Source organism: Erythrolamprus reginae, chromosome 2, assembly GCF_031021105.1.
Source record: "Erythrolamprus reginae isolate rEryReg1 chromosome 2, rEryReg1.hap1, whole genome shotgun sequence".
In the NCBI taxonomy this organism is placed as follows: domain Eukaryota; kingdom Metazoa; phylum Chordata; class Lepidosauria; order Squamata; family Dipsadidae; genus Erythrolamprus; species Erythrolamprus reginae.
Window position 1 is genome coordinate 347,455,269 of NC_091951.1, and position 22,501 is coordinate 347,477,769.

Sequence of the window (22,501 nt, forward strand, 5' to 3'; positions counted from 1 at the left end):
CTATCTAAGGGATTGGTTTGGACAAAACGTAGCAGTACTTTTCTGTGGGGCTTTTGATAAAGTAGGATCGCCTGTTGATTATAGCAATCTTCCAATATTTGAGGGGCTGCCATAAAAAAGGGGGGGGTGAACCTATTCTCCAAAGGACCTGAAGATAAGACAAGAAGCAATGGATGGAAACTTTAATAGGAAAGTGAACACAAGAACAAGGGGACACAATCTGAAGTTAGTTGGGGGAAAGATCAAAGGCAACATGAGAAAATATTATTTTACTGAAAGAGTAGTAGATCCTTGGAACAAACTTCCAGCAGACGTGGTTGGTAAATCCACAGTAATCGAATTTAAACATGCCTGGGATAAACATATATCCATTGTAAGATAAAATACAGGAAATAGTATAAGGGCAGACTAGATGGACCATGAGGTCTTTTTCTGCCGTCAGTCTTCTATGTTTCTATGTTTCTGTTGTATCCTTGTAAATAGTTTGTTCCTTTTGAAACTCTGTCTGAGCTGGAAACAGGAAGTCGCTCCTGATTGGCTCAGACGCGGGCTGCTCTCTTTTGGCGGGAGCCGCAAATGTATAAAAAGAGCGGTTTCTCCCCAGGTAGAGCAGACGTGTTCCGCTGATTGTCATTTCTCCTTTTAAGAGCTGAATAAAGGAACCGTCTTTACTTAGCCTGTCTCTGGACTCTTCACTGGCGACGACGGACGGAAGAACCACGCGTGCAAGATGAACAACCTTCAAATCGGCCGGGCTCCTGAGTTCTTCAATCCGGAGATTGAAGGGGCTGATTAATGGGACGCCTACATAGCCAAGTTCGAGATCTTCCTCGAAGCTGCGGGAATAAGGGACGCCGACGCCGAACGAAAGCGGGCAATCTTCCTGAACTACTGCGATCCAGAAATATTCGATCTCGCCCAGACTCTCACCGATCCGCTCCCAGCCAAATCCGTCACTTGGGACATCCTGCAAACCAAGCTCGCGAGCCATTTCAAGCCTACAAAACCAGCCGTCGTTTTCCGGCACCAGTTTTCAAGAATGGCCCAGCTCGAATCCGAATCCATTAATCAGCGTCTTCGAACGGTGCTTTCAAAATGCAAGTTTGATAGCCTGGAAGCTCGCCTCACTGATGCCTTAATTTTCGGCATGAGAAATGCCATGGTCTGGAACAAGCTCCTCACCGAAGACGAGCCGTCTCTCCAGGCAGTAATCAAGCTGGCACAAACCGCAGAGGTCGCCGACGCTGCTGCCAAAGAGCTGAAGGAGCACGACAAGCGAGAGGTCATCGCCAAGATCGACTCCACGTTTTCCCGCGCTGAGGCCCCAGACGACCTCAGCCCACCAGCCCTCAACGAGAACAGCTGTTTCCTGCTGCAACAGGACCAACCGAGACAACCCAGATACCCTCGCCCCGTCGCCCCCTGCGCCGGCTGCCGAGGAAACCATCCGCGCCAACGCTGCCCCTTCCGGGATGCCATTTGCCGCCACTGCAACCGACGCGGCCATATCGCCGAAGCCTGCAGAGCACCTTTACCTGAGGAATCTTTCTCCACTCCTCGTCCTCCTCGTTTCCAGACTCAAACACCTCAACCACACGAAAACCGGTTTCCCCGGTTTTCCGGCCGCAAGAACTACTCAACCGCTAACCGCGACTACTCAAGAGGTAACAATCAATTTTCTGTGAATAGCACGGCAACAAAAAATGGGGGCAAGATTGTAATCTCACTGCTCCTAAACAACAAGCCATGCTCTATGGAACTTGATACGGGGTCTAAATACACCATTATGCCGTGGGAAAAGCTTATAATGTACATGCCTAGCCTCTCAAAGTCTGACCTTTTACAAACCTCATTGGTAATTAGAGATTTTCAAGGGGGAATAATACCTGTTCTAGGCCAAGTGAATGTACCTATTATGTTTAAGACTGTTAAATGTACCCTTCCTATGATTGTTGTTACAAGGGCTAGACACTCTCTCCTGGGTTTGGCTTGGATGGAACCATTGGGAATTGAAATTTCTGGTATATGTACTGTTAACTCTGATAGCATGCCTAACTTCTTACAGGAATTCCCAGAAGTGTTTAGCCCCACCTTGGGATCGTATAAAGGGCCCCCTATCTCCTTTTCTATTGACCCCAAGGTCCCTCCTGTCCGGCTCAAACCTTGCAGGGTACCCCACCCGCTCCTTCCCAAGTTGACCTACAGCTAGACAAGCTCATAAGCCAGGGAATTTTAGTTCCTGTAGAGCAGGGGCCATGGGAAACACCCATAGTTACGCCTCTTAAACCGGATGGCTCTTTGAGGGTTTGCGCTGACTATAAGTCTACGCTCAACAAAGCCCTCCAACATCACCCTTACCCCATTCCAGTGGTACAACAGCTCCTTCACTCCCTGGGGGAAGGGAAAGTGTTCGCAAAAATCGATTTAGGCCAATCTTACCAGCAACTCCCTGTCGATGAACCCACAGCACTCGCACAGACAATTGTCACCCACAGGGGTGCATTTAAATGTACCAGATTACAATTTGGGGTAAGCATAGCCCCTGGGATTTTTCAAAGCATAATGGAACGTTTGTTGTCAGGAATTAAAGGGACCATTCCCTATTTTGATGACATTTTAATTTCAGGAGAAAACCAATCTCAACTCAACAGAAGAATAAGAGAAGTATTACATAGACTACAAGATAAAGGGTTAAGAATCAAACCTGACAAATGTGTGTGGGGAACCAACAGTGTAGAATTCTTAGGATATAGAATCGATGGGGAAGGCATACACCCCACTACTGAAAAATTAAAAGCCATCAGGGAAGCCCCAGAGCCACAGAATAGAACAGAATTGCAGGCATTCTTAGGCCTTCTAAACTTTTACTCTGTCTTTTTAAAACAAAAGGCAACAGCAGCAGAGCCTCTACACCGGCTACTTCAGAAAGGAACCCTTTGGACATGGGGGAGAACTGAGCACGAAGCCTTCTTACAAATAAAGCAGTTGTTAACTTCCGCAAGTGTAGTAGTCCAGTATAGCACTTTACTACCCGTCAGGCTTACGTGCGATGCATCCCCATATGGCGTGGGAGGGGTCTTGGCACATGTGTTGCCTAATAATACAGAGGCCCCAATTGCCTTCTTTTCAGGGACAATGACCAATACGGAGAGAAACTACAGCCAACTAGATAAGGAGGCTCTAGCGTTAGTGGCTGGGGTGAAGAAATTTCATAATTATCTCTTTGGCAGGAGTTTTGAATTGGTTACCGACCACAAGCCTTTATTAGGCCTCTTAGCCCCCAACAAACCAACTCCCCCATTTATGTCTCCAAGATTAATCAGGTGGGCCTTGCTCCTCTCAGGATACCAGTACGAGCTCATTCACAAAGGGGGTAAAACCATCAACCACGCAGATGGTCTCAGTAGGTGCCCAATGGCAGAGTTAGTAGAGGACCCTGCCCCATCTGCTGATGTTTTAATGATAGAGCTCGAAGATAACCCACTAACAACAGCAAGGGAGGTGGCTGCGCACACGCAGCAAGATCCAATTTTGAAAAAGGTGGTAAACTGTGTACTTAAGGGGTGGCAGAATGACTCTGTAGAATCTGACTTAAGTGATTTTAAAACCAAAAGATTGGAATTGTCATATGTTAAAGGTTTCCTGTTGTGGGGTGATCGAGTAATCATTCCTGAGATTCTAAAGACCAAAGTACTCACAATGTTACATGTGGGCCATCCTGGCATTGTCAGGATGAAGGGCCTAGCTAGGGGGCACTTATGGTGGCCAGGTCTGGATACTGATATTGAAAAGTGGGTAGCCAAGTGTGATCCATGCCAAGAGTCTCGGCCTAACCCCCCCAAAACAACTCCAGCAGAGTGGGAACAACCTACAGGGCCTTGGTCCAGGGTCCATATTGATTTTGCAGGGCCAGTGGGGTCACAATATTTCTTAATAGTGGTAGATGCATTTTCCAAGTGGGTGGAAATCATTGCAATGAATAATATAACCACGAGTGCCACAATTAAGGTTCTGCGCCATTTGTTTGCCACCCATGGCTGTCCTGACATCTTAGTGTCAGACAATGGACCCCAATTGACAGCCAGGCAATTTGAATTATTTTTAGATAACTTGGGGGTCAGACATGCTCTCATCTCGCCTTACTCGCCCTGGGCTAATGGTTTGGTAGAACGATACGTTCGGGTGGCAAAAGAGGCATTGCGCAGGTCAGGCCCTGGAGATGTACAACAGCATCTGGACCAATTTTTGTTAACACAACATATTACACCAAATTCCCACACACACATAAGCCCTGCTGAAATACTAATGGGAAGGAAACTTAGGTCCCCACTGGATAGGTTACACCCAAGGTTTTGTACTCATAGTCCTATGTATGTGAACCCTGAAATACAATTGTATTTGGGTCAAAGTGTTTTTGCAAATAATTTTGATGGGGGTTTGAATTGGATGAAGGGAATAATTGTACAACAAACTGCTCCTAAAACATACATTGTAAAATTGGATGATGGTCGAATGTGGAAGCGGCACATTGACCATGTACGAAAGCGCATTGAAACCTCCCCTGAACAAACCGCTAAAACAGACTCTCCCACTCTAATAGACTGTAATGCGCAACCCGCATTAATGGACATTCAAATGGACTTATCCAGTCAGGAAGGGTCCTCCAGCGATGCCGAGCCGTCTTCATCCTCAGAGGTCGGTGTTGTGCCTGCCCAATCGACTCAGCGGTCCGGAGCCCAAACTAGGCCCCAGCCGCACTGTGGAAGTACAGGCGAACCAACCTCCACCGTTGGAAGCGAGGACTCAAATGAACTGTGCAGGTCGGAGCGAGCCCTGCGAAGACCGAGCAGGTTGGAGGACTTCGTCACGTGGCTTTCTTGAGTGATATATTCTGACTAAGGAGGGAGGGGTGTTGTATCCTTGTAAATAGTTTGTTCCTTTTGAAACGCTGTCTGAGCTGGAAACAGGAAGTCGCTCCTGATTGGCTCAGATGCAGGCTGCTCTCTTTTGGCGGGAGCCGCAAATGTATAAAAAGAGCGGTTTCTCCCCAGGTAGAGCAGACATGTTCCGCTGATTGTCACTTCTCCTTTTAAGAGCTGAATAAAGGAACCGTCTTTACTTAGCCTGTCTCTGGACTCTTCAGTTTCTAAGGAGAGAATCAACTGGGAACTAAGGAGAAGCTTCCGAACAGTGAAAACAATTAACCAGTGGAACAGTTTGCCTCCAGAAGTTGTGGATGCTTCATCATTAGGGGGTGGGGGATTTAAGAGAAAAGACTGGGAAGCAACCTGACTGAAATTGTCAATACAGGCTTTTAGAAAGATATTGGACAAACTTTTGTCTGAAATTGTATATGTTCTCCTGCTCAAGCAGGAAGTTGGATTAGAATCCCAGCGACTAGTTAGGTCCCACAGAGTGGGCCTTCTCCGGGTCCCGTCAACTAAACAATGCCGTTTGGCGGGGCCCAGGGGAAGAGCCTTCTCTGTGGCAGCCCCGGCCCTCTGGAACCAACTCCCCCTGGAGATTAGAAATGCCCATTAGGCATGGCGGAACTGAGATACTCTTTCTCCCTAGACCTTTACAATTTATGCATGGTATGTTTGCTTGTAGGTATGATTGGTTTTAAAATAAGGGTTTTTTAGTTGCTGTAGTATTGGATTTACATGCTGTTTTTATTATTGTTGTTAGCCGCCCCGAGTCTACGGAGAGGGACAGCATACAAATTAATTAAATAAATAAATAAATAAATAAGAAAGAAAGAAAGAAAGAAAGAAAGAAAGAAAGAAACAGACAGACAGACAGACAGACAAACAAACAGACAGACAAAATAGAAGACCTCTAAAGACCCTTCTAATTCTGTTTTTCCGTCTGTCTGTCATCCTAAGGGGCATTTCGCACATTCTTCCCCAACCCTGAAACTATCTGATGGCATATTTCTTTGATTGCTTTGCTTTTGGCCTCTCTATCTATTTCTCTGCTTCTCCAGATGGTCCAGAAGGATGAACTCTAACTCCGATCAACCCAAATTTTGCAACAAGGCCGCATGCCATCCTTAAGGCAGCTGGTTAAATACTAGATTGTAAACACCATAAAAGTCTTAGCAATATGGAGCATTCAAGCTCTGAAGAGCCAGAAGACCTGGAGATGTTCCATGCATCTCTAAGAACACTGATTGGACATTAAACCAATTAACCCTGGTATTCCCCTCGGGTCTAAAAGGACCCGAAATGAAGTTTGAGACCCTGTAAAAAAATTTCCCTGCATATCTGAAACATGAAATTCCATTACTTTTTCCCATTTGAGGGGTTCTTTCTAAGGGTGGTGGGTTTTGGGGGTGTGTGGGGTGTATAGTTTTTGCTGGGCAAAAAAAGTTACCAATGTTACCCTCCGGGTCCTTTTAGATCTGGAGTATAAAAGGGTGGGTTTTAGCTACTGGAATGGTATTTTTGAATACTTTTTTCACTAGTATACTAATTTGAACATTTCTGAACACAATGACATGAAAATTGAAATGAAAAAAATAATGCTTATTTGTTTATTTTGCTCAGAAAAGCCCACCCCTCCATTTTTTGTGAAATTGTGTTCATTTTCATCTAGATTAGGCTGCAAAATCTTACTTTTTTGACCATCTTTGGCACTGAAATACTAATTTGAACATTTCTGAACACAAAGACATGAAAATTGAAATGAAAAAAATAATACTTCTTTGTTTATTTTGCTCATAAAAGCCCTTTCCCCCATTTTTGTGAAATTGTGTTCATTTTCATCTAGATTAGGCTGCAAAATCTTACTTTTTTTACCATCTTTGGCACTGAAATACTAATTTGAACATTTCTGAACACAACGACATGAAAATTGAAATGGAAAATGTGATGCTTATTTGTTTATTTTGCTCAGAAAAGGGCCTCCCCCCCACAACTTTGTGCACTTTTTTCAATTTATAGATAGAATAGCCTGCCAAATCAGATTTTTTTTGACCATCTTTGGCATTGCCATACCAATTTGAACATTTCTGAACATAATGAAATGAAAAAAAAAATGTTTATAACACTTGTAGTCCTCCAGGTCATATTGACAAATAATCAAAAAGCATGACTGTCCCACTGAAAGTAGGACGCCTGGTCACTTTACCCTAGAGTCAGGCACAACTGGACAGGTGAAACCTTTACCTTTTTAAAATGGAAGTTTAGTTACAAAGACATGTTTATGGCTCCTGGAAAAGGAGGCAACACAATCCATTTTTTTTTTATTTTGTCCAATACACAATGAGGGTTTTAGTGGGTATATATCTATATACACATAGTAAAATACATGATGATGGTTATAGAGGAGATACTCATAGTAAAATATATCTAAGAAATAATAGAAAAGAAGATATAGTAATAGAACATATCAATGAAAGAATAGAAGAAGAGATATAGGAATAGAAGAAAGGTATAGGAGATATAGGAGAGCAATAGGACAGGGGACGGAAGGCACTCTAGTGCACTTGTACTCGTCCCTTACTGACCTCTTAGGAATCTGGATAGGTCAACCGTAGATAATCTAAGGGTAAAGTGTTGGGGGTTTGGGGATGACACTATGGAGTCAGGTAATGAGTTCCATGCTTTGACAACTCAGTTACTGAAGTCATATTTTTTACAGTCAAGTTTGGAGCAGTTAATATTAAGTTTAAATCTGTTGGGTGCTCTTGTGTTGTTGTGGTTGAAGCTGAAGTAGTCGCTGACAGGCAGGATGTTGCAGCATATGATCTTGTGGGCAATACTTAGATCTTGTTTAAGGCATCTTAGTTCTAGACTTTCTAGGCCCAGGATTGAAAGTCTAGTCTCGTAGGGTATTCTATTTTGAGTGGAGGAGTGAAGGGCTCTTCTGGTGAAGTATCTTTGGACATTTTCAAGGGTGTTAACGTCTGAGATGCGATATGGGTTCCAAACAGATGAGCTGTATTCGAGGATGGGTCTGGCAAAAGTTTTGTAAGCTCTGGTAAATAGTGTGAGATTGCCAGAGCAGAAGCTACGTGGGATTAGATTTACAGATTCATTATAAAACCCTCCAAACTGTAGACAAAATGAAAAGTAATTTCTACTGGGAGGTGCTTTCACATGTGTGTCTTAGATGTTGGGCAAGTTTTCTTGTGTGTACAATTCCAAGTGATTGATTATCTTAGCAACATTTGCAGGATTTGATCTTCTGGAATCTCAAATAATTCTTTTTTAGCCTTTTGAAATCCATCATTTGGATTGATACATTGGACATTAAAACGCCAAGGAAACGTTTACACTCTTAAAATGGAATTGTGTAAACTTGCACAACATTTCTTTTCCTAGCCCGACCAGGATTCCAGCACTGACTGAATAAATGATGAATGCATCTAAGGGTTTATTGCGTATTTGTTGATTTAGAGAAAGCGTATGATAAAATGAATAGATTTGATTTATGGTACGTTTGAGCAGATATGGAGCGGGAGGTTGGTTCCCAAAAAGTGATAAGAGAGGTACATAAGGAAAGGAAAGCAGGAATGAAAATAAATGGTGCACTTAAGGAACAATTCTACTTAAATAGTGTGTGATGTTCCCCTGGATATGAAATACGTTTACAGAAAATTCATAAAGAATATTTGCAGGGCTATTAGAGGTACGCTGCTTAGGGATTTGGATTATGAATGCATTTGTGTTCTGACCTAGCTCCCCAAACACGACAAACCCTCTGAAGTTTACTCAAAGATTCCTTTATTAGGAGTGTAAGCAGCCTCTGCAAAATGTTTCTCTCTCAATGCAGGCTAACAAATCCGGCTGCCCGGGAAACGAATAAGGTGGTACCTCTACCTACAAATGCCTCTACTTATGAACTTTTCTAGATAAGAACCGGGTGTTCAATATTTTTTTTGCCTCTTCTCAAGAACCATTTACCACTTACAAACCCGAGCCTCCAAAACTGTAACTGGAAAAGGCAGTGAGAAGCCTCCGGGGGTCCTCTCTAGGAATCTCCTAGGAGGAAACAGGGCTGGAAAAAGTGGGGAGAAGCTAGGATGGTGGGGAGAAGTCTAGGAATCTCCTGGGAGGAAACAGGGCTGGAAAAGGTGGGGAGAAGCTAGGAAGGTGGGGAGAAGTCTAGCAATCTCCTGGGAGGAAACAGGGCCAGAAAAGTCTGTGGAGTCTGCGGAGTCTGCGAGTCTGTGGAGAGGGGTGGCATACAAATCTAATCAATAATAAATAAATAAATAAATAAATAAATAAACAAACAAACAAACAAACAAACAAACAAACAAACAAACAAACAAACAAATAAATAAATAAATGTGGGGAGAAGCCTCTGTGGGGCCTCTCTAGGAATCTCCTGGGAAGAAACAGGGCTGGAAAAGGTGGGGAGAAGCCAGGAAGGTGGGGAGAAGTCTAGCAATCTCCTGGGAGGAAACAGGGCCAGAAAAGGTGGGGAGAAACCTCTGTGGGCCCTCTCTAGGAATCTCCTGGGAGGAAACAGGGCCAGAAAAGGTGGGGAGAAGCCTCTGTGGGGCCTCTCTAGGAATCTCCTGGAGGAAACAAGGCTGGAAAAGGTGGGGAGAAGCCTCTGTGGGGCCTCTCTAGGAATCTCCTTGGAGGAAATAGGGCTGGAAAAGGTGGGGAGAAGCCTCTGTGAGGCCTCTCTAGGAATCTCCTGGGAGGAAACAGGGCCTCCACCCTCCCTGTGGTCTCCCCAATCACACACGTTATTTGCTTTTACTATGGGAAAAATTACTTCTTACAAAATTTTCTACTTAAGAACCTGGTCATGGAATGAATTAAGTTCGTAAGTAGAGGTATCACTGTAGTTGTCTGCAGGGAAGGGCTACCAAAATTTTTACTATCACACTGTGGGCGTGACTTATGCAGGATGCCCTGCATTTTCTTTCAACATCTTTCAGTGCAAATTGCGTGCTGTGGGGTGGAGCTCCATTTTTGCTACCCCACTGCATTCCCCCCCCCAGGTTCATGCAGTAGCCCACCCCTGGTTGTCTGCCACATCTATTTATCTCTGCCCCCCTGCCTTTTATTCCAGAGATATAGGATGAAGCTTTGCTAGCAGCAGTGGCTCTTCCGTCCCAAGAATCAGCCCATGGATTCCCACTGTACGCCTCTCCTCTGCCTCTTGAACATCCACGCATCAGCCACTGGACCCAGCTGTTCCTCTTCTTCCTCATCAGCCACCTCCAGACCTAGGGGCTGTTGACTCTCCGTCTGAAGGCTGATGGATGGCCCAGGCTCCACCTCTGTCTCTCTCTTTCTGCAAACTCCATTTTCTCTTCTCTAAGTGATGGTGGTTTGCTGTTCCATACCGCTGCCAGTCTAAAAGAGGAATGAGAGATAAGAGCCTCCATTGAAGGTTTAACATGGAAAAGAGACGTTTTACATATGTTTGATTATAAGTATTGTTTTAGCATTTGTAATTATGTATTGTTTTATTTTAGTGGAGAGAATAATAATAAAAAAAATTATACCTAAAAAAGAAGAAGAGGAGATTGGACAACCATTTGTCTGAAATGGTAGGCAGAGGGGGGTTCCTAACAGTTTGGACTGGTTCACCCCCGAGCTGATTCTCTCGGCAGTGGCATAGGCGGCACCATCTTGTGCCCGCCTATTTTATTTTATTTTATTTTATTCATTCATTCATTCATTCATTCATTCATTCATTCATTCATTCATTCATTTATTTATTAGATTTGTATGCCGCCCCTCTCCATAGACTTGGGGTGGCTAACAACAATAATAAAACAGCCTATGACAAATCTAATATTTAAAATAACTAAAAAACCTTTATTAAAAATCAAACATACACACAAACATACCATGCATAACTTGTATAGGCCTGGGGGGAAAGGAATATCTCAATTCCCCCATGACTGATGACAGAGGTGGGTTTTAAGGAGTTTACAAAAGGCAAGGAGGGAGGGGGCAATTCTAATATCCAGGGGGAGCTGGTTCCAGAGGGTCAGGGCCACCACAGAGAAGGCTCTTCCCCTGGGTCCCGCCAAGCGACATTGTTTAGTCGACGGGACCCGGAGAAGGCCAACTCTGTGGGACCTAACTGGTCGCTGGGATTCGTGCGGCAGAAGGCGGTCCTGGAGATATTCTGGTCCAATGCCATGAAGGGCTTTATAGGTCATAACCAACACTTTGAATTGTGACCGGAAACTGATCGGCAACCAATGCAGCCTATGCTGCTGCGGTGCCATCTTGTGCCCGCCTAAGTCACCACTGACATGGCACGGTGGGGCAGGCAGGCCACTCGTGGCAGAGCCGCCATGAGCGGTGCAGGGCAGGCAGGTGGGCAGGCAGGCTGCTCACGGTGGTTTGGGTGTGCAGGCAAGCAGGCAGGCCACTTGCGGCAGAACCAGCGCCAGTGGAGCAGCAGGGAAGGTGCCCGAACTGGCGGCTGTCATTTCCCATATTTGGGGTGGTTTTGCGCTGAAGCTCAAAAATCTCTTGTGTGTGCATCATCGCCTGAGTTTCGGCTTCTGTACATGCACAGAAACCAAATCCTGCACCGGGCTCGGGCATGCACTATGCATGCATGCACTCCCATGCTCTCAGCCGATTTCAGTAGCACCAGGAATGGTGACCCGCTGCTAAGCCCATCCCTGCTACGGCGCGCACCCAAGCAAAAAAAGGTTCACCATCACTGTCATAGAGGGGGTTGGACTAGAGGACCGCCAAGGTCTCTTCCCACGGTTACTCAGTTTAATTGTATTATGTGAAAACTGAGCTCTTGTACTTAAGATGTTTTCTGAAAGCCTTCTTAAACCCTCTCCTAGGTAACCGGAGAACGGAGACTAATGTTGGCTTAGCAACAATCAGAAACACATCCAGGTGTTTCAATGCAGGCAGTGCCACATGGATCAGATGTGAGACTATAAGTAGAATCATTGAAAACTTTCTTATCTTTGGTTGCCATGCTGATGGATGGTGACGTGGCTGGCTTGGCTTTATAAAAGCAGATATTTTTTCCATACGTTGCTGACTTTCAAACACCAAGGAGTTGTGCGCCTTTTTTTAAAAAAGGGAGGAGGGACAGAAGACGAGGCTACATTCCTGGTAATGTTTCCTGCAGGCTCTGATCTCTCATTGAAAGAGACTTTCCAAAACATGCTGACCTGGAAAACATCCACCAGCAGACAGAGAAGTTCTCCTGAAGCAAGCCGGTCCAAAAACCGAGATATTTTCAGCATAATTTTAACTCCGGATCGCATCCCCAAATTCTGCATACCTTCCTTGGAGGTGGCTCATTCCGCATATCAGCCCGCTGAGATAAAAGAAGGCATTCGAGGAGAAATATCTCCAAAAGGTAGACCATCTGAAGAAGCAATTAAAAGACCGAGACGGGTTAGAAGCTCACCTGAGATCAGTCTAAGAAAAGATTCTCATGATGAAGGGTTTAGGTATGAAGGAGACACCGTTTATTTTTCTCTGGAGTTAGGAGCGCCTTCGGATCCCGGCACACGAGCTGCGTTGTCTCTGCCTCACCTGGCCAAAATCACAACTCCCTATGGATTCCTGACATTGGGAGAATGTCCCAAAGTCCATAGGAAAGAGTCTTTATTCTTTGAATTTGAGTCTACGGAGTTCCAACTCTTCGTGCCCGAGCAGACTCTTCCATCGGTCACTCAAGCTTGGAACCCCTCAAGAAATTTGGAGGTCTCCTCAGATAAGGCACCAAAGGCCAAAGGATGCCCCAATAAACACCAGAAGAAACGGCTTCAGCTGCTGATGAAGAAGCACCTGCCCGGCATTAGGAGACTGAGGTCCAATCAGGCAACTGAAGACCGATTTGGGATCCAGTCGGAGTTGCTTGTGGGCTGTCCATCTGCTTCTCTCCAGTGCAACCCTCGAGTGCAATAACGATGGCGAGAACGGCGGAGATGGGTGAAGGTGGACGCCAAGGGCTACGAGAGAAAACTGATGGCCATTCTCAGGTTGGTTATCCCACCTCAGTGACTTAGGTGGAGGAGGGAAGGGTTCACTCCTTGTTGTTATGTGTTTTTGCTGAATTTGTTGGTTTGGGGAGGGAGGAAGAAAGGAAGAAAGGAAGAAAGGAAGAAAGGAAGAAAGGAAGAAAGGAAGAAAGGAAGAAAGGAAGAAAGGAAGAAAGGAAGAAAGGAAGAAAGGAAGAAAGGAAGAAAGGAAGAAAGGAAGAAAGGAAGAAAGGAAGAAAGGAAGAAAGGAAGAAAGGAAGAAAGGAAGAAGGAAGGAGAAGAGGCAGGGAGGGAGGGAAGGCAGGAAGGTGGAAAGGCAGGCAGGCAGGTAGGCAGGAAAGAAAGAAAGAAAGAAAGAAAGAAAGAAAGAAGGAAGTGATGCCTTTTTAAATTCCTTATAGAACCAGGCCAGACCAAGGAAGGAAACTCCTCAGGAGGGAGGGAAGAAGGAAGGGAGGAAAGAATGAAGGGACAGAGGGAAGGAGGGAGGAGAGAGGGAGAAGGAAGGGAGGAAAGAAAGAAGGAAGTAAGGAAGAGAGGGAGTGAAAGAGGGAGGGAGGTAGGTTGGGAAGAAGGGAATAGAAAGGGGAAGGAAGGAAGGGAAGGAAGGAGGGAGAGAGGGAAGGAGGGAGAGAGGGATAGAGAAAGAAAGGATGCCTTGTAGTGAGTTGCTACTGGTATGCCCCAGAGCTCTGCTCAGGTAGCAGCCACCAGATTTTGCAATTTGAGCATGACCGCTCCGGTACCCTCATTGTCGGTCCAGTGAGCAGTGCCATATTTTTTGCTCACGTGCGCAAGATTTTGGCGATTTTTTGCTTTCACGCATGCACGGAAACAAAAAAAATCACCGAAATCGCACAAGAGCAATCGTCCCCTCGTGAGATTCTGGCATGTTTTTGCTTCCTGTGCATGTGTAGAAGCAAAATCGTGTGAGGGGATGCACGCATGGGTGTTGCGAGGGCACATGTATATGAACACTTGAATCAGCAGCATGTGTGCAAAGCGCATCAGTATGCAGGTGAGTGGAACCCGGCGCTGTTTCCAGGGATTTATAAGATACAAAGTACAAGATTTCAATTTATCTTTATTTATTTTATTTTATTTATTTATTAATTGGAATTCCATGCCGCCCCTCTTCGAGGACTCGGGGCGGCTCACAACATATAAATATACAATACATCTTAATCCGATTAACTAATTAAAAATCTAACCCCACCCCACCCCCCAAGAAAACCCCATAAAAAGCAATAATTCCACTCACTCCACATTGTCTCCATACATTCATCGGGCAGGGGGCAAAGATTTAAGATTAAGATTTATTAGATTCGTATGCCGCCCCTCTCCGAAGACTCGGGGCGGCTCACAACAACAACAATAAAATGCACAGAGTACAAATCCAATATAAGTTAAAAAACGAAATTTAAAACCCATAAATATTAAAAACAATCATTACTACACAATCACACCATTCTCATGCATTACAGTAAAAAAAAATGGGGGGGGAGATAGTTATTCCCCCCCATGCCTGGCGACATAGATAGGTCTTCAACATCTTACGGAAGGCGGGAAGAGTAGGGGCAATTCGAATCTCCAGGGGGAGTTGATTCCAGAGGGCCGGGGCCGCCACAGAGAAGGCTCTTCCCCTGGATCCCGCCAGATGGCATTGTTTAGTCGATGAGACCCGGAGAAGGCCAACTCTGTGGGACCTGATTGGTTGCTGGGATTCGTGCGGCAGAAGGCAGTCCCGGAAGTATCTAATCGCCCCATGCCTGTTGGTATGAGTCTTCAGACTCTTATGCAAGGCAAGGTGGGTGGGTGCTGTCAGAATCTCCAGGGGGAGCTTGATTCCAGAAGGCTGGGGCCACCACAGAGAAGGCTCTTCCCCTAGGCCCCCCAAGCAACATTGTCTGGTTGAAGGGACCTGGATGAGGCCGACTCTGTGGATCATTGGGATTCATGTGGCAGAAGGCGGTCTCTTATTCCTTCCCTCCACCTCATACCTTACAAACAAGAGAGGAGAAAGTTATTCTTGCTAACTTTAGTGGCACCCTGGGGAACTTTGGTGGACTGTGCTACCTTTATAAAAGAAAGGCCGTTGATTTAGAAACAAGGAGAAGCCACAGAACTTTCTCGGCTGTGTTTTATTTTCTCAGGCACATAAAACATTGGCAGCAAACAGCGGTGTGTTTGCTAGAAAAATAGGGTGCGCACACTCGTAGGATAAAGAAAGAAAGAGAAAGAAACGGTAACTAAACAAGATTAATTTGCTCAAGAAGTCCACGATATATTACGTTGATAAGATTAAGGGGAATTACGAACGTTTCTTGGCATTAAACCAATTTTCCACTGGTTTAACGTGGAAACATTTTTTGTGTGTGTTACTACTGCAATTCTACTACAATAATAGGCTACCAGTGACCATCTGAACCCTACAAATGAATCATAACATTCTTTTCTTAAAATACCTGTGGGCTCAGGCCTTGGAAAAGCACATAGTTTGGGAGGTTGTAAAGTCTAAGAAAATAACAATGTGCTTTCGACAATTATATTTGAAACAAAGCCTGTTTAGGCAACCTTGGCTCATGGAATGGTTATGTCAGGTTAGGTTGCATATAAAATTTATTTGGAATGTTGCTCTAAAAAAAGCTTGTTATTTGGTTATTCATCACCTTCTTAAAAACTTCCAGTGTTGGAGCATTTGCAACTTCTGGAAGGAAGCTGTTCCACTGATTAATTGTCCTCATTGTTAGGAAATTTCTCCTCAATTCCAGGTTGCTTCACTCTTTGATTAATTTCCATCCATTATTTCTTGTCCAAAGCCCTCTGGTCCTTTAGAATAGGGAGGCAGAAAGACACAGAGGAAAGCAAGGAGGGAAGGGGAGGTAGGGGGAGAAGAAGGAAGGAAAGGAAGGAATAGAGAGGCAGGGAGATAAAGGAAGCAAGGAGGGAGGGAGGGAGGGAGAGAAGAAGGGAAGTAGGGAGGGAGGAGGGAGGGAGGAGGAAGAGAGGGAGAGAAGAAAGGCGGGAGGGAGGAAAGATGGAGGGAGGGAAGAAGGAAAGGAGGGGGGAGTGAGGGAAGAAGGGAGGAGGAGGGAGCAAGGGAGGAAAGAAGGAAGGAAGGAAGGAAGGAAGGAAGGAAGGGAGAGAGCGAGGGAGGGAGGGAGGAAGATCAAATTGGAGGGAGGGAGCAAGGGAAGAGAAGGGAAGGAAGGAGGAGGGAAGGAAGGAAGGAAGGGAGAGAGCGAGGGAGGGAGGGAGGAAGATCAAATTGGAGGGAGGGAGCAAGGGAAGAGAAGGGAAGGAATGAGGAAGGAGGAGGGAAGGAAGGAAGGGAGAGAGCAAGGGAGGGAGGGAGGGAGGAAGATCAAATTGGAGGGAGGGAGCAAGGGAAGAGAAGGGAAGGAATGAGGAAGGAGGAGGGAAGGAAGGAAGGGAGAGAGCAAGGGAGGGAGGGAGGGAGGGAGGAAGATCAAATTGGAGGGAGGGAGCAAGGGAAGAGAAGGGAAGGAATGAGGAAGGAGGAGGGAAGGAAGGAAGGAAAGAAGGAAGGGAGAGGTGTATATACCTTTGGGAATATATTCAAAGAAATCAGAAGCTGTCCCACCCAAAGCAGGGAGCGGTTTCCAGTATTTGCAGTAAGTCCATCCCTTCAGTTATTCCTCATTGCTCAGTAATCTGATTCATCCAAATTATTGTCAATATTTGCAGGACTTGCAGTCCCATGAAAGCACTTTGGAATCATCCCTTCTTTTCTTCTCGCTGCAGGTCATCACAGCCACGCAGGTCGCCATCCTCTCACCACGCCTCCCCGTGCTGCTAAATCTGACCAGCCGACTCCAATGGAACAAAGTTCTCCTCCATTAACGACCAACTCATTCAGTGGCTGCTTGAACTTGCAATGACGCCGAGTGGTACTTACTCCCGGTCCTCAAGTTCCCAACGGCTGCAGCCTCCCCAGGGACCCACGACTGTGATCTGCACACTTGGCAACCCAGCCTGCATTTCTGACTCTCACAGTGTTGTGTGGTCACCTGGCTGCAATTTGCAATTTGCCTTGCCAGCAAAAGCAATGGGGAAGCCAGCAGGAAGTCAAGGGAGCCAACACAATAAGTTGTTTTGTTTGTTTTTGTTTTGTTTTTTCCTTGATGAGTGCCAGGAATATAAATCCTTCCCTTCTCCACCATGCAGTCAGAACAGAAGAAGCTTCCTGGGGTGAGAAGCAAAATGTCTTCAAGAGAAAAAAACCCAAAGACAGTCCAATTGCCTCTTAAAAAGCTCCTTTGGCAGGGCTTTTTTTTTTTCAGAATTACAAAAGACAATAGTGGGTGAGAGCCTGCAGAAGATTAATGAGTTGAACTAGGACGAAAACAAAACAAAACAAAACACACAACAACACACAACACAACAAAAGACAACACAAAACACAAAAAAAACACACAAAACACAAAGCAGAACACACAAGACACAAAGCAGAACACACAAAACACAAAGCACAAAGCATAAAACACAACACAAAAAGCACAAGGCACAAAGCAGAACACACAAAACATAAAGCACAAAGCATAAAACACAACACAAAAAGCACAAGGCACAAAGCAGAACACACAAAACATAAAGCACAAAGCACAAAGCACAGAAGAAAACACCCAGTCAGTTTCATCTTCTTTATGTCTAAATGAAATCAAATATTTTTATTTAATATTTATTTATTTGTTAAATTTATCTGCTACCCATATCACTGTCGAAGCAGGTCTGGGCAGCTTACAGGGTCATTAAATAAATATGTTTCCCATAATTAATTGATTGAATTGTTAAATCAGTCAATAGATATACAAAACTGTAAGTCTTATTTGTTCAGCTTATAAATACATAAACCAGCATTTAACACACAGTTTCCACTACAGCAGTCACAGAGAACATAATAGAAATAGCAGAGAGAGAGAACCACACTTCTGGCTCCCCCTTATGGCAGTCTGTAACACTAACTTTTAAAGCAATAGTGTTTCAATACATTTAAGCATACATTGTTGGTTTGTTTTATATATTGCCAAACCCAACCAGTATTGCACATACTACTAACATGTTGTAAGTCGAGGACTACCCATGTAGTCTACAAGTTTAATGAGCTGTGACAATGAATTATTGTTTGCCATATTGGTATGCTCTATTGAATTAAAGATTGCATGAATTGCCAGATATTCCTTGTGATATTCATTTTTTTAACCTGGTGTCAGTGCCGGGAGGGTTGATTGGAAACAGCCATAATACTAGTCCTTGCTGCTATATCCATCATAGAGTCAAACCTTTTCTCTGTATTTAATTTTAATTTTAATTTTATTTTATTTCTCTGATTTTTAAACAATGGGGTTTTTTAGACTTTTAATGTTAGATTTATTATTATAGACTTTTAATATTAGATTTGTCATTGTATACTGTTTTTATCAATCTTGATAAAAGCCGCCCCGAGTCTGCGGAGAGGGGCGGCATACAAATCTAATTAATAATAGTAATAATAATAATAATAATAATAATAATAATAATAATAATAATAATAGAAGCAGCTAGAGAAATTAGTGAAATACGAAGATCTAAAAATCGAGCTGCAATGACTCTGGCATAAGCCAGTGAAAGTGGTCCCGGTGGTACTTGGCACGCTGGGTGCAGTACCAAAGGATCTCAGCAGACATTTGAAAACCATCGGAATTGACAAAATCTCCATCTGTCAATTGCAAAAGGCTGCTTTACTGGGATCGGCAAACATAATTCGCTGTTACATCACGCAGTCCTAGGTGTTTGGGAAGCACCCGACTGGTGATGAAATACAAAATCCAGCATAGTGATCTCATTTGCTGTGTTGTACTGACATAATAATAATAATAATAATAATAATAATAATAATAATAATAATAATAATAATAATAATACTTTTGTAAATAGTAAAACCTTTATTAGTTAATCTGGTGGTATGCATATGATTTCTGGGGGGCTTGGCACTGGGACAGAACAGATACATACATGCTTGTGCGCTTCTCATAGAGTGCTATAAGAGGCTGAGCTGGCATCACATTGGAAAGACAAGAAGCTCTTCCTGCAGTGTCATCCAAAGTCCACTTCTCAGAGCTGCCTTGGAAATAAGTGATGCATCTGGGAAGGTTCAGAGCCACCAGGAATTAGATTAGATTAGATTTATTGGATTTATATGTCGCCCCTCTCTGAAAACTCGGGGCGGCTCACAACAAGATAAAAACAATACATAATAACAAATCCAATACCCACCAATCCAATTACAATTTTAAGCTAAAAATTCATAAAAACAACCCCAGAATATTAAAACACGCATACAGGAATCTGACTGCCTGCGCAGGGGCCAGCCCATCTCCCCACCAAAGTGGTACGTCTTTCGTCAACTTGCATAGAACATGCTTTTGAACTGTTAAGTAGTGTGGTGTCTCCTTTGTGTTCTTTCTTCCTTTTTTAAAATATAGTTTATTGGTTTTTTAAGAAAAGAAAAAGAGAGAGAGGGAAATAGGGATACAGAAAGTAAGGAGGATACAGAACAATAGACATGTTTCTACATAAGATATATAACTTATTATGTATCAATTCTAAACATTCAACTGTGCATTTTCATGTTATACTTAATATTTAACATTTTATGGTTTCATATCTATAGATTTACTTAGAGATGTAGTAGTATGGTTTTGTAAGATAGGATGGGATTTGGGTGGGGAAAGGGAAGTGGGTGATACCTGCAGTATAGCAGGCGTATGTAGTTTAACGACATATTATTTGGTTATACTGTTATGGCAGTGGGTGTGTATATTGAGGATAGTTGTATGTTACGTTGTTAGTAATTTATAGATATGTATCAGGGGAATTAAACTCAGACAGAACATATAATTTGCATTTGGTCTATGCTTTTGTTGTATTTGTTTTTCGTTTGGTGAGGAGTAAGAAGTTTTCAGTTGGTTTCTGTTTTATTGTTATTAGTGTTGAATAACCATCTGTACCACTTCTCCCAGGCCTTGTAGAACTCGGATTTGTTCTTATTTGTATTTCCATTGATCTTTTTGGATAGTTCAGCACATTCCATGATTTTGCTAATGATAGTTAAAGTTGTTGGGATGTCTTTTTCTTTCCATTGTTGGGCATATGTTAGTCTAGCGACAGTCAATATTTGTATAAGATATCTGTCTTCTTTGGTAGTTTCCTTTGTGTTCTTTCTGAATGTGTCAACAATCAGAATAAAAAGCCACAGACACTCCAAAAGATGATTACATCAAAAGTACATTGATTAAAACTCATTCAGGCAAAAACTGGTAAACTCTAAAATCATTCAGTTGGGCAGCGTTCCTGGTTGAACGAGAGATAAGAACTATCCAGGCTGGGAGCCAAAGAGTCATTAAGATTAGTCTTTGAAGTGACTCTGGCAGGTTGACCAGACTTACATTTCAATGAAGCTTTGCAGACCATGAAGATTGCATACGTGAAAGTGCTCTGGAATCACAGAATTCTCTCTCAGCTCTGGTTCCCACACAGCCATGGTTTTTACAAACATTGTTTGCCACACCCACTTATCCCCAGACTATCCCTTATATAGTGCCAAGGTGTGGCCAAGTGTTTCCTTATTTATTTGTTTGTTTGTTTGTTTGTTTGTTTGTTTATTCATTGGATTTGTATGCCACCCCTCTCCGTAGACTCGGTGCGGCTAACAACAGTGGTAAAAACAACATGCGACAATCCAATACTAAGACAGCTAAAAACCCTTATTTTAAAACCAATCATACATACAAACATACCATACATAAATTGTAGAAGCCTAGGGGGAAAGAATATCTCAGTTCCCCCATGCCTGACAACAGAGGTGGGTTTTAAGAAGCTTACAAAAGGCAAGAAGGGTGGGGGCTACTCTGATCTCTGGGGGGAGTTGGTTCCAGAGGGCCAGGGCCGCCACAGAGAAGGCTCTTCCCCTGGGTCCCACCAAACAACATTGTTTAGTCAACGGGACCCGGAGAAGGCCAACTCTGTGGGACCTAATTGGTCACTGGGATTCGCGAGGCAGAAGGCGGTCCCAGAGATAACCTGGCCCAGTGCCATGAAGGGCTTTATAGGTCATAACCAACACTTTGAATTGTGACCAGAAACTGATCGGCAACCAATGCAGACTGCAGAGTGTTGGAATAACGTGGGCATATTTAGGAAAGCCCATGATAGCTCTCGCAGCTGCGTTCTGCACGATCTGAAGTTTCCAAACACTTTTCAAAGGTAGCCCCATGTAGAGAGCGTTACAGTAGTTGAGCCTCGAGGTGATGAGGGCATGAGTGACTGTGAGCAGTGACTCCCGGTCCAAATAGGGTCACAACTGGTGCACCAGGCGAACCTGGGCGAACGCCCCCCTCGCCACAGCTGAAAGATGGTTCTCTAATGTGAGCTGTGAATCGAGGAGGATGCCCAAGTTGCAGACCCTCTCTGAGGGGGTCAATAATTCCCCCCCCCCCAGGGTAATGGATGGACAGATGGAATTGTCCTTGGGAGGCAAGGCCCACAGCCACTCCGTCTTATCAGGGTTGAGTTTGAGTCTGTTGACACCCATCCAGACCCCAACAGCCTCCAGACACCTAGATCTACTAACACCAGGAACCCCTTCTTTTCAGATACTCTTGTCTGGACATCGTTCTCTTCACTCTGACATCTAACATGGGTTCACCCTCTAATTCATCTTCCTCTTCTGACTAATCCATGCCCTAACTGGGAGTTATACAGTCTCTAGTGGATCATCAGTCTCTGACTCTACATCAATCTCACTCAGACTCAGGTCACAAGAACACTGGCCTAGGATATCAATATGAATCCATCATCTAGTCCTCGAAATTCATGACCGGCTGAGCCAGATGTCACAACACTTTGGATGACTCTCAAAGGTCAGCCCAAGAAAAAATGAGCTAATTCCTGGAACATCAGGAACAGGGTTGATTAATAGCTCTGAATAAGTGTTCGGAAGCTTCAGATCGTGCAGAATGCGGCTGCGAGAGCTATCGCGGGGCTTCCCAGATTCGTCCACATTTCTACAACACTCCATGGCCTGCACTGGCTGCCAATCAGTTTCCGGTCACAATTCAAAGTGTTGGTATTGACCTTTAAAGCCCTACATGGCAGTGGACCAGAATACCTCCTGAACTGCCTTCTACCGCACGAATCCCAACGGCCGAGAAGGTCCCACAGAGTTGGCCTTCTCCGGGTCCCGTTGACCAAACAATGTCATTTGGCGGGCCCCAGGGGAAGAGCCTTCTCTGTGGCGGCCCCGGCCCTCTGGAATCAACTCCCCGCGGAGGTTAGAATGGCCCCCACCCTCCTTGTCTTTCACAAATTACTCAAGACTCACCTATATCACCAGGCATGGGGGAACTGAGACACCTCCCCCAGGCTTTTATGTTTTATGTTTGGTATATATGTGTTGTATGGTTTTAATTGCTGGGGTTTTATATATGTTTTCTTTTAACATTAGATTTGTTTCACTATTATATTGTTTTTATTATTGTTGTGAGCCACCCCGAG

General features: G+C 44.2%; 2 protein-coding genes and 1 long non-coding RNA gene across 3 annotated transcripts in view; 2 read left to right on the plus strand and 1 right to left on the minus strand.

Moving 5' to 3' along the window:
* Nucleotides 1-22,501, minus strand: part of SETBP1 (SET binding protein 1) — a 786,996-nt gene that overhangs the window by 754,992 nt on the left and 9,503 nt on the right. The window lies entirely within an intron of this gene.
* Nucleotides 1,160-5,089, plus strand: LOC139159064 (uncharacterized). Its single transcript, XM_070736430.1, has 2 exons — nucleotides 1,160-1,664; nucleotides 4,601-5,089. Exons 1-2 carry the CDS (start codon nucleotides 1,160-1,162, stop codon nucleotides 4,879-4,881), a joined length of 786 nt encoding a protein of 261 aa, XP_070592531.1. The 3' UTR covers nucleotides 4,882-5,089.
* On the plus strand, nucleotides 11,866-18,142 carry LOC139162810 (uncharacterized). Its single transcript, XR_011558383.1, has 2 exons — nucleotides 11,866-12,946; nucleotides 16,712-18,142. It is a non-coding gene; the product is annotated as an uncharacterized lncRNA (long non-coding RNA).

Bases quoted from the DNA above. Each gene is read 5' to 3' on its own strand.
- LOC139159064 (XM_070736430.1), top strand. From the start codon at position 1,160: ATGGTCTGGAACAAGCTCCTCACCGAAGACGAGCCGTCTCTCCAGGCA. The intron at 1,665-4,600 runs GTAACAATCAAT...CCACTCTAATAG, and splicing joins TAACCGCGACTACTCAAGAG to ACTGTAATGCGCAACCCGCA.